The sequence below is a fragment of the Zootoca vivipara genome, chromosome 10 (assembly GCF_965207765.1).
Source record: "Zootoca vivipara chromosome 10, rZooViv2.hap1.1, whole genome shotgun sequence".
Classification (NCBI taxonomy): Eukaryota; Metazoa; Chordata; class Lepidosauria; order Squamata; family Lacertidae; genus Zootoca; species Zootoca vivipara.
Window position 1 is genome coordinate 19,423,870 of NC_142593.1, and position 12,498 is coordinate 19,436,367.

Consider the following 12,498-nt stretch of genomic DNA (forward strand, 5'->3'; position numbering starts at 1 on the left):
TTTACCTTATCCTGGTCTGAGGTGTGTGAGTGTCTGAAGGTATTTAATTTTGTCGTTGGCACATCATCAATAGACCGTGAAACGTCCAGGGGTGATGTGCAGGTCAGAGTGACCGCGACACCAGCCTCTTCTTAAAAACTTCCAATGAAGGCGGAGCCCACCACCACCTTCCAAGGGACTCCGTTCCACTGTCTGACAGCTCTTACTGTCAAAAAGTTATTCCTGATGTTTAGTTGGAATCTTCTAAATTGAATCCACTGGTTCATGTCCTGACCTGCACAGCAGCAGAAAACAAGCTTGCCCCATCTTCCATGGGACAGCCCTCATATTCTGGATAAAACAGGGAGGATATCACTTGGGATTCAAAAGTCTGGATAAAGGTGTGGGAACCACTGTTGTAATCCAGGTGCACTTGATCTGTGTTTCGCAACCAAAAAACTGCACTATTTTTTTTACAGACTTGGCTACTTCACCTGCATGTTGTGGGGTGGGTGTTTGGTGCACCCATTGCTACTGCTATTTCAGAAATAGACTGGAAAGAGAAGTTGCTGAATTGCAACTTATCACCAAGCTTAAAACCATGGAGAGACCTGGTTTGAACAGAGACGTTGGATTCTTATCTCATTATACATGATAAAGCGATCTTCAGGCATCTCACCCCTTGCTTTTTCTTGCAAGACCATTTGTAGTACAGTCATCAACAGCTATCAGTCAGTCAATCAATCACCCATACCCCTCCCCACCCTTTCTCTACATATAAGCGTCTGGGGACTTCTATTTCAGTGTATCTGAAGAAGTGTGCATGCACACGAAAGCTCATACCAAAATAAAAAACTTAGTTAGTCTTTAAGGTGCTGCTGGAAGGATTTTTTTTATTTTGTTTTTGCTACTGCTATGGTTGAGAGAACTGTGATTGCCCCATCTGCCCAGCTCACAATGCAACCCACATTCATTAAACAAAATAATCCTGTGTGGTTATTAGCCTTCAAGCACCTACCAATATGCAAATGTCTTAAATTGCTTGCGAAAGACATCAAAGCTATAGCTGTAGGGGAATTTCAGTGCTTGCTGTGCTCAAAAACATTTGCTCAAGATGTCTTTTGTTCCCAGGGCAATGTAGAAACTGTGATTCCCCAAGAAGTAGGAGAGGAGATCTTTATGGTAGGTAGAGCCTGGGCATACCTGCTGGCTTCTCGTTGTCAAGCATTTTTCCTTGATAAAAGTGTCCTTGCTGTTTCGTTTTGCCTGAAAAGTCAATGATCGCTGGCCTTTTCTATTTATAGAAGGTATTCAGTTTCCCGAATAATTCTTCTCATCCTTTTCTGCGCCTTGAATAATGCCATGGTGTCCTTTGAGGAGGAGGAGATTGTGTAGCTGTCAGTTCCTCTCCAAAACAAAGTAAATAACATGTGTTGCTTCATGCAAGGGAAATATAAAGAGCCATAAAAATGGAGAAGGGGTGAATAAAAGCATTGGGGGTGGGGTGTAAATCAAAGAAGGCCCAACAGCATAACTCTTTGCTCACTGGAATTGTGTTTCAGTGGATAAGTCCCAGGGTTTGATGCACTTCAAAGGAAAACTGATTATCTTAGAAAAGCAGCTGAGAGACCCTTCCTTGGCCCTGGGGCACAGCTAATTGCCCAGCAGGCCACTTTTGCTTCCTATTTCCATAAATCTTTGATACCATGTCTGTTTCTTTAGCACAATTAATATACTCAGCCAACACAGCTAAAGCCAATTCCTGTTTTTAACCCTCAGTGTACCTGCATTTTTCTGACAGCAGCCTGATCCTATGTACCCAGGAGACACTCCCACTTATTATTTATATGCCGCCCATCTGACTCGGTTGCTCCAGCCACTTTGGGTGACTCTCAACAAAAAATGAAAAACTCAATAAGCGTTGCAGCTTCAGTTAACTTCATCTGCCAATAAAGGGTTTTTTCTCTCCTCCTTTTTAATGCTGCTGCATATGTATGGTATGTCTAGCTATAGAGATGGGGGTTGCTGCTTAAAAATATGTAACAGCACGCTGAAAATTATGCATGAAATATTCATATTGGTCTACATATTTAACCCATATTTCTGACATGAACTCTTCTCGCATGGGCACGTGATAATGGGGGAAAGGGTTTTTCCATGGATGAATGCCAACGTGCTGAGAAGGTTAGCCATGTGAGAAATAGGTTTTAAATGCCAGAGGCTTGGCGGCTTTTTCATTATTGTAAATAGAACTTGCATTATTGTATTTATAGATGCACGAAAGATCTTCCCAGTTAGTATTTTGGTGCCACATCATATACACACAGTTACAGGAGCTGCATTAGAAATCACTAGGACGTCAGTGTGCATTTTTTTCCATTCGTATCTCAGTTTCCATAAAAATGCCTGAATAACCATAAAACGTGCATTAAAAATAACCTTTGATGCACAGCTAAGTGACTGTGTCACTAAGCATTTCCCAACATTCCGGCCACACATATATAGGTTCTTCCACTGTGAATGACAAACTTCCTGTGGTGAATGACAGACAAAACACTTTTCAAACTCCAAGCATGTCTAAGGTAAAGGTAAAGATACCCCTGACCATTAGGTCCAGTCACGGATGACTCCGGGGTTGTTCATCTTGCTTTACTGGCTGAGGGAGCCGGCGTTTGTCTGCAGACAGCTTCCAGGTCATGTGGCCAGCATGACTGCCGAACCAGAGCAGCCCACGGAAACGCCGTTTACCTTCCCGCCAGAGCGGTACCTATTTATCTAGGTTGGCAGGAGCTGGGACCAAACAAGACCCCTCCTCTTCAGAGAGGGGGGGATTTGCGGACGGGACCTGCTCTACGCAACAGGCAGGGGGCGGGATCCGCCCCCTGCTCCACCTTTACCTGCCGCGCTCAGGGCTGGCCAATAGGGCCAGCTGAGGGGGCGGAGCTAACAGGTCTTTAAAATAGCGCGGCAGGCTCCAGATCGCCCCTCTTTGCCCCTGCACCACATCGGATCTTCATCGGACCTTCGTCGCTGGATCTTCGTCGTTGGATCTTCGTCGTTGGATCGTCTTTGGAGTCACCGCGTGGCGCAGGAGCCTTCTTCCTGGTTCTTCCTCCTTAGGTGCTGCAGCGTCGGCCGCCGTCACTTCAGCCGCCGCCGTTTGGACCGCTCCTGCCGATTTGCTGTGCTTCGAGCGCTCCTGATCGCGCTCCTCTGTGTCCTCAGCGCTTCCCTTTGCCGGCTCCAAGCGAAGCGCCTTTTCTCCTGCCTGCCTGCCCCCACGCTCCCGCCTCTCAGCTGATCAGCGGGAAAGCAGACAGGCTCAGTCATACAGCAGCCTCTGGTGCCTGCGCTTGGCCAGCCTCCATAGCAGCGCTGGTCTCCTGCTCTGACTCCAGTGTTCATCAACATCGTTGTTCCTTGTGCCTGCTTGCTAAGCTCTCCACCGAGACGTCGCAGTGAGTACTCTGCTTTGCCCCTCACGGCCCCCTAGCGCTCCTGCGGTAGGTCCGGTTGGACTCTGTGCCTGCAGGGGACGGCGTAGCGCTTTAAAGCACTGCCGCTGCGGCCGCTAGTTTCTGCCCCTTCTGGAGCTTGGCCTAAGGGGAGGAGGGTGATCTTGTTCGCTTCCTTGTGGTTACCTTTGGGGTTTGGATTGCCTGTAAATTTGACTGGTTGGTTGTTTGCACCGGCTGCGCACCGCACGTGGGACCTAGTTGTTTTGGCCGCCATCTTGTGTGTGGCTGCTTGTACAGGCCGGAGTGGCCACCTCCTTCCACTTCAGTGCCCCAGCAGTGAGGCGGAGGATAAGAGCGTGAACACGTGCACAGCTCTAAGCAGTCGTGGAGAGTGTCTGTGGACGCCACCTTGTGTGTGGTTATTTTGAATCAGTGGCTCCTTTAACCCAGGCCCCATCTTGAGTGTCCCCACGTGTGCAACCCCCGGGCAGCCATTTTGTGTGTGTCTCTTGCTGTTTTGTTTTGCAAACCCGGCGCCATCTTGAGTGTCCCCACGTGTGCAGCCCCGGGCAGCCATTTTGAGTGTGTCTCTTTGTGCTCTGTTTTGTTTTCCTGCTATTTTCCTTTTACTAGATAATAATAGTAATAATAATAATAATATAATAATAATAATAATAATAATAATAATAATAATAATAATACAGCAGTGCGTTGCCTGGGCGCCTTTATAAGCAAACTAATTCAGGAATCTTGGCTTTAATTTGAAAGTTACTTATTTGGGGTGTAAAACCCAGCGTTCTGGCCAGGGCACTGAGCAGGCTGATTCATTGCCTCTCCTTGGGGGCTGCATTATCAGTAATAGACACTTAATTGCATTGGGAGTTCTCTCTGGTATAAGTCTTTGTTCCCTCCTGGCCTGGAGCGGCTGTGCCCCAGGCAATTGCTTCCTTTGTGTGTTTTTATCTGGCCCCTTGCTATATTTTAGCTTGCCTTCCCTGATCTGAGATTCAGCTTGCCTGTGCTGGTGTCTGCTGCCTTGGACCCCCTACTTGGTTTTTTGCTTGTGATAAGGCCATTCCCCTGCACATAGTAGTAGAATAATACAGTTTAGCTTGCCTTTGCTAATTTGGCTTGCATTTGCCGGTCTCCTCCTTTAATAAATAGTAATAATAATAATAATAATAATAATAATAAATAAATTAAAATAAATAAATAAATAAATAAGAATAAATAAAATAGAATAAGTTAAAATAAACAAATAAATTAAACAAATAAAAATACAAAAATATATACAATAGAATAATTATAGCATAATTAATTAATAGATTGTTTGGACATATACTGTTGTCATTGTTGTTGGTTGGTTTCCACATGGAGTCGGGGAACAAAGTCGCCATGGACGTGCAGCCACCTAAGGATGTGGAGTCGGGAAAGAAGCCCGCCCATGTTGACACTGCCTCTAACGCGAGAGGACAGGTAGGCAGCAAGCCGCGGGCTCCTCGTAAGAAGAGTGCTACCCCAAAGGTGGTGACTCAATTCTTTAGCGAACTAAAAACCTTTATGTTGGGTTTCGAGGAACGCATGACTAACCCTTCTTCTAAGGAATCTAGGTCTTCATCGCCCGATATTATTCCTGATACGCAGCAGGACGATCGGCCGGGCACGTCAGCGTCTTTGTGTCACGGTCCACAGTCAGGTAGGCAGGACAGGTCCCCGGTCGCTGCCTTAATATCTGCAGCATCTGTGGCTAGGGACCAAACTGTGCAGGCTTCCCTCCGTGACTCATCTTTGCCCCAGTCTTCCTTGAGCATTCCACAGGGTCAGCGGCATAGCGTTCAGCATCCCGGGGCCGATATCTCTTCCGGAGGTGAGGAAGCACAGCCTCATGCCCCGAGGAGCCAGCAGCCGGGTGGAAAGCGGCGTGCCAAGACGAAGCATATCCAGGAGTCCCACACCTCTTCTGATGGGGAGGATGAGCAGCGTCAGCTCCGGAAAAAACACCAGGCAAGGCGAACGGGCAGTTCCGGGGGTAAGCATGTACAGGACTCTTATGCCTCTTCTGGAGATGATGAGGATCACAGGGACAAGCCAGCACGAAAGAGACATCATAAGAAGAAACATGCCTGCAGGAAGTCGCGTTCTCACAGTTCAGAATCAGGTACGTCATCTGATTATGATAGCGATGCATCTCTGGAGTCTTACTGGGGGAAGGCTGAAGGGATTTCTGGCCTTCCGGACTGGGCATGGCGTAGGAGGGCTAATTCCCACCGTAAAAAATTTGGGGGTGCGTTGGAATGGAAGGATGGGGCCCTAGTAGCGGATGTTACTTCCTCCACGCACACTGAATCGGACACAGTTCCTGGTGACCACCTTTCCCCTAAACTGCGGGAAAAAGTATTGAATGGGGAGTACGTAGATATGTTCGATTTGGTCCCACCTGCTGAGGAGCTGGGTAAGGGAGAGAAAAAGCCTTCTTACTCGAGGCGTAGGGGCAAGCCGAGGGTACCTAGGACCTTCGAGAACTGGCTGGACGGCTACCAGGCATTCATGGGGGCCGTAGTGGCCGCATACCCCAAGCGGGCCCTGCATCTGGTGGCCTATCTGACCAATATTAGGACAGCCTTTTCCCTAGCCGGTGAAGCGGCGGCTATTAGATATGACGAGAAGTTCCGCAGGAAGGCTTCTCGCATTCCTAATGCGCGATGGGACAAAATTGAGAGTGGCATCTGGAACGTTGTGGTTGGCCCGTATGTGGAAAAGAAACCGCAGGAGGCCTACCGCTCGGGCCGGGCGGATGCCAGGAAGGAGGTAAGGCGAAAACTGCTGTGTTGGGAGTACAATAAAGGTGTTTGTAACAGATCTGTCTGCAGGTACTCGCATGAATGCGAAAAGTGCGCAGGAGCTCACCCAGCAACGTCATGCCACAAGGGTAGGCAGCCCTTTCGTGGGGGCCGGGGACACTACCAACAAGGGCCTAGAGGTGCCCCCGGCCCCACCAATGCAACAGCAGGGAACCGCAATTGACATGAGACCGCAGGAAACCAACAGGGAACCGGGGCTGGCGTGTTCCCCCATTAAGCTTGCCCCATTGCGTCTCCTTCTGGATATCTATCCTAACAAGAAAGCCGCTAATTATCTCTGGCTAGGTTTTTCACAGGGTTTCAGGATTCCTGTAGCGGGTTCACTTACAGCCAAGGATTCCCCAAATCAAAAATCCGTCAGGGAAATGCCCGAGGTCGCCATCAAAAAAATTGGAAAAGAGATTGCAGCGGGTAGGGTGGCAGGCCCCTTCCCTGACCCCCCACTTCAAAACCTACACATCTCCCCTTTAGGCATTGTCCCCAAGAAGTCCCCGGGAGAATATCGGTTAATTCACAACCTGTCCTATCCAAAAGGGGGCTCCGTTAACGATGCGATACCACCCGAGTTATGCTCAGTCAAATATGCATCTTTTGATCAGGCAGTAAAGCTAGTTAGGGGGCATGGGCCGGGTGCCCTCCTGGCAAAGTGTGACATTGAGTCCGCCTTCCGGCTCTTGCCAGTTCATCCTAGGGATTTTCATTTATTAGGTTTCAAGTTCCAAGGAAATTTTTACTATGACAAGGCCATGCCGATGGGTTGTTCGGTTTCCTGTGCTGCATTTGAGACCTTCAGCACCTTCCTGGAATGGGCCCTGCGTTTTAGGACCGGCCTGTCAGGGGTGTGTCATTATCTGGATGATTATTTACTCGTGGGAAAACCAGACACAGCAGAATGTGCTTTTCTTTTAAATGCATTTGCGTCCCTAGCTCATGAATTAGGCGTTCCCCTGGCTGCCGATAAAACGGAGGGTCCAGTTCACTCCCTCACCTTTCTTGGCATTGAGCTAGATACCATTTCTCAGTCTTCCCGCCTTCCCCGAGATAAAATCTGTGCCCTTAGTGATACCATACGTGAGGTCCTTCCACTTAAAAAGCTTACTCTTAGGCAGATCCAATCCCTCCTTGGTCATCTTAATTTCGCGTGTAGGGTAGTCTCCCCTGGCCGCCCCTTTTGCTCGCGGCTGTCTAGATTGTCCGCCGGCCTCAAGCTGCCTCATCACAGGGTCCGCCTCCCAAAGTCCGTCAAAGCGGATTTGGAAATGTGGTTAAAATTTTTGGAGCATTATAATGGTATCTCATTGTGGCAGGACACCTTGACGTTACATGCAGACTTTCAGGTCCAATCTGATGCGGCGGGGTCCCTTGGGTTCGGCGTCTACTTCCGAGGGCGCTGGTGCGCTCAGCGTTGGCCAAAGAGCTGGCAAGGCAAGGCCATCACTAGGGATCTCACTTTTCTTGAGTTTTTCCCAATAGTGGTTGCAGTGCACCTGTGGACAGCCGAATTCCGGAACCGCCGGGTTTGCTTCAGGACCGACAATCAAGCTGTGGTAAACGTATTGGCCAAGCAGTCCTCACGTTCTGATAGGGTTTCCAGTCTACTGCGCTCATTTGTGCTGCTCTGCCTGGAGTGTAACATACTGTTTTCAGCCAAGTTTGTGCCCGGGATAAAGAATGACATAGCGGATGCTTTATCTCGATTTCAGATGGACCGCTTCCGGTCACTGGCACCTCTAGCTCAGCAGTGGCCAGAACCCTTCCCGGACCACCTCTGGAGCCTTGGAAACGCAACGTGATTAAGGGAGTATTGGCCTCCGTGGCCCCTTCTACCCTCCGTTCTTACAATCAAATCTGGGGTAACTTTTTGGACTACCGGTGCAAAGTTCTAGCCCTTGCACATAATATCCCACCGACCACAGATCACGTTTTACAATACTTGGAGCATCAGTACACTTTGGGGCGGGCAGCAAAAACTTTAAAAATACATACAGCTGCAATTACTTTCTTCAGTAAGGCTATGTTCTCCTTGGACCCTTGTGCGGACTTCATCGTCCACAGGGCAATTGACGGTTGGGGCAGGCTTCAGCCCAAAAAAGCCGAAGGGCGTAGGCCAATAACTTACGAATTGCTCTGCCTGGTTCGCCAAAAGTTAAGGTCAATTTGTTGGTCTAGATACGAGGCACGTTTATTTTCTGCTGCCTATGCCATCTCCTTCTTTGGGGCCCTCAGGGTCGGAGAAGTGGTAGTGGAAAAGCACTCAGACAATGAATATCGTGGCCTTCTTTTGAATGACATTCAGTTGTCCAGCGCAGAACTGTTAGTACATATCCGCAGTTCGAAAACTGATCAGCGCGGCAAGGGTGCCTGGTTAAGGTTAACAGCTTCTGACCATCGAGGTCCATGTCCTGTGAAGGACACTAGGCGTTATTTGTGCCTGAGACCTGCTGGCGCTGGCCCACTATTTATTCATGAGGACGGTTCCCGGCTGATGAGGCACCAATTCACGCGGGTCTTGCGCATGGCAATCGACGCATGTGGGTTTCCAGCAAAGGAATATGCTGCACATTCTTTTAGGATAGGGGCTGCTACCTCTGCAGCACATTTAGGCCTCCCCACAGACAGGATTAAGGAATTGGGCCGTTGGAAGTCGAACGCCTATAAGGGGTACATTCGTAAGGATCTTTAGCTGGCAGCCACTTACCTCCTCCCTCTCCTCCCTTCATTCCGCAGCTTCACCCTCAGTACGAGTCTGGATTTGTGGGCACAGCATCGTGCACTGGGCGCGAGTGCGGGCGTGCAATCGGGGCCTTGGCAACAACCTGGGTTTGCCGGCTGACGTGTGCGTTTCCTGGATCTCAAGGCGTGGGATGCGTTGGGAAGAGCTGATGCCTGCTGTGACAGCTCGAGCTGCTGCTTGCGGTCCCCCTGATATCCTCATTATCCAGCTGGGGGAAAATGATCTTGCTTACAAAAAGAGCGTGGACTTATTGCTCCATATAAAAAAGGACTTTGATGGACTTGCTGCCTTGTTCCCGGCTACTACCTTGTTTTGGTCCACACTGCTCAAGAGGAGAGTGTGGCGCGACAGTCATAACCCACGGGCCTTGGAAAAATCCAGGAAACTGCTGAATCGTGTTTTGGCACGCAAACTGCGTAGCATGGAGGGCAATGTTGTGGAGCACCCTGAAATCAAGTTCAGTGAGGCGGCTCTCTACCGTGATGATGGCGTGCATCTTTCAGATCAAGGAAACGACATCTGGCTGGCTGATATCACACGAAGCATTAGGGCTTGGTTACAGCGGTGAGGGTATTGGCGGCGAGCCCCTTTTGGGCTCGGGTGGCGGTAGGCATTGGAATATGGAGTTGTCTGGTGTGTTCGAGGACTGGTTGTGGCCATCATCCAACCCTCCTCATATAGGGGTATCCCCTTAAGGGATCCGGCGGTCGTGGATCCCGTCCGACGCCCTGCGGGTGGCTAGGGCCATGGCACGACCCCGGTGGCACCAGGGGGAGCTTTCAGTTGTATTTGCATCAACAGGCTCCTCCCTTGGGGTGTTAACCTGATATGACCCCCCGCCGCGCGGGGTGGAGTCACGCTTGCTAGGGAGTCCAATGCCTAAGCCAATACCTCTCACTTGCTTTAACCAATAAAGTTGTGGCCTTATTCTACCCATTAACCTTAATACCACGTGTCACTGTGTCTTTATTTCTTGCGGGGGGGCGGGTCCTCGAACCGCAATGGGAACTCACCCCGTCCAGGGATTTGAACCCCCTATCTTCTGATCGGCAAGACCTAGGCTCAGTTGTTTAGACCACAGCAGCCACCCATGCCCCTATATGTCTAAGGTAATTCTCAGTAATTACTTCTCTACACATTTCCTTTCCAGGAATTCCCTTCCCACAGAGATGTGTCTGGCACCTTCATTGTGTAGTTTTGACATTGTATGTTTGAAGCTGCACCTCTTTACCCTGGTCTTTGACATTTGAGATAAGTGTTTTCAGGACTCCTCCTGTTCCTTTGATTGTAATTTCTTTAAACTGTTTTTAATACTGACTTTTAAAATATTGTATCCCACCCTGTGGTGATTGTTGAAGGGTGAGTGATTTATTCATTAACAACAACAACAACAACAACAACAACAACAACAACAAAACACATGGTCAAAAACACCAAACAACTACAGCTGCATTCAGATGTGGAGTTTATTGTGTTAGTTCTGGTGGTTATAATGCTAGTGTTTCTCTCCCAATTTCTAATGCTCCTTTTACACTGCAGTACGTGCTGCATTATGGAACTGTGGCTTTTTGATTGCTATACCACCATGTCACGCTAAATTTTAAATAGTGGGAAAGAACTGGGTGCTGGGATACCACCCTAAATTTAGCCACATGAAATTGCAATGCAAAACTCCTGTCATTTTCGGGGTTAACAGGTTTGGAAACAGATTTATTTCTGGAAACAACACAGAAACGAGCGCTAAACTTCCCTTAGATTTTCAGAAGTGGAAATTGTCAGGTAAGGAAACATCAGGAGAGTTGAATAAAGCGCTATCTGAATGTAGCCTATGTGATCATTGCAATATGGCTTCAGATGCCACTGTTCCTATAACAGCACACTAACCAATATACCTCCATCTCCTACCAAAGGCTGAAATACATAATCTAACAGTGGGAACATGGAAGGATGTAGCAGCCAATGAGGAAGGCCACAAGGACAGTTTTAGCCCTACCAAACAGAGGACTCTGCATTGCTGTCTTTATTTGTGTTTTCCTGAGCACACTGGGAAGGAAGAGTCTCTTGTTTTCCTGTGGCTGCTGCCAGTCTCCATCAAAGGCCCTCTCTACAAAGTCACAATAGTTTATGGAAAATTGATAAGCTACTAATGCAAAGGCTCTTATGCTCTGAATGGCCTGGGCGCAGCAGCACAGAACGTCTCTCTTAATGCAGCTGGCAGAATAGAAAGCAAACCCATTTCTGCACTTGAGAGTGAAGTGTAGCTGTGATTAGATTCATCTATAAAATGCTTCACACCATTTGTTGTTCTAACAGAAGGCAATTCCTAAGTGCAAGAAGGTTGGTTGCACTGAGATACTGTACTGCTTTCCTTGATCCGCTATTGGATCCTTCTGTTGCCTGGCAATAACCTAATCCTACACATAAGAGGACAATAAAAACACTTGCTACACCATTATAAATCTTCTGCTCTTGCTCATAGTGTTTGCCATATTTTGTACCCCACCCTTCCTCCAAGGAACTGGAGTGTTCATGAGGCTTTCCTCCAGAACACTGACCGATATTGTGGTTTGATGTACAGTCCTTAACTTTCCCCTGTGTCATCTCAGGATATTTCTGCCCATAAGATCCAGTATGTTTTTTGGTAACTGTTTTTATGAAGATGCCCAAAGGAGCTTTGAATATATTGTTATGAGTTGGTGGGGGCAGGCTGCATGACTTGAGCCCACTTCTAATTCCTGGATCCAGCACAAATTCAATTCCTGGAACAGCCAGGCTAGCTTCCTGGTGAGGTAATGACACTTTATGTATGGGCCATTAAGGTAACAAAGGAAAGTGCCTCTGTGCCAGATGTCAAAGTTAGAAAGACAAAGGCTGGAGTTGGGAGTTTTGAGTGATGTGAGATAGAAGCTGGAAGACGGCAGGCTGGGCAGCTGGGAGAAAAAGCCATGCCTGCTCTCTTCTTGATTCCAAGGTGGTGGCTATGGGAGAAGAATGACCTAACTTGGGGTCTTGATGCTGTGAGCCCCTCCATTGTAGACTCATTTGTATATATATGTTTAAATAAACCATATATCATAAGGACACCAGAGATTCCACTGTGCCTCATTCTGAAGAAACATGAACCCTTGGATAAGCGCCTGGGACCCCTGGGATCTCACACCACTCGGCGATTGGGGTGGCGTGCAACAATACGAAGGATTCCAAGTCCTCGGTTTGGTATATTTGGAATTAAAGCAACATAAAAGGGCTCATTGGCTGCAGGAATACCCCCCCTACCCTATTAGACATGCATTCATTCAGCTCAGATTTCACACTATGCCCATAATTGACTGGTAAATTTTAGGGGGGGTGTATTGTCTTTGAGTGTATCCTGAATAAAGGGGCGAATCAGGCAGATCCTCACATCCTGATTGGGCTGTTGGCAAAGCATGTTTGGGCAGGAGAGGAAACAAAAGCAAAGAAGAGG

At 48.2% G+C, this 12,498-nt stretch overlaps 2 protein-coding genes across 2 annotated transcripts; both read left to right on the forward strand.

The window, feature by feature from the left end:
* The first annotated feature begins 6,257 nt into the window (after nt 1–6,257).
* LOC148684386 (uncharacterized) lies at nt 6,258–8,918 on the forward strand. Its single transcript, XM_088653217.1, has one exon. It carries the CDS (start codon nt 6,316–6,318, stop codon nt 8,089–8,091), a length of 1,776 nt encoding a protein of 591 aa, XP_088509343.1. The 5' UTR covers nt 6,258–6,315; the 3' UTR covers nt 8,092–8,918.
* On the forward strand, nt 8,313–9,600 carry LOC148684387 (uncharacterized). Its single transcript, XM_088653180.1, has 2 exons — nt 8,313–8,400; nt 8,918–9,600. The coding sequence occupies exons 1-2, from the start codon at nt 8,313–8,315 to the stop codon at nt 9,598–9,600; spliced, it is 771 nt and encodes a 256-aa protein (XP_088509306.1).
* Nucleotides 9,601–12,498: the final 2,898 nt, after the last annotated feature.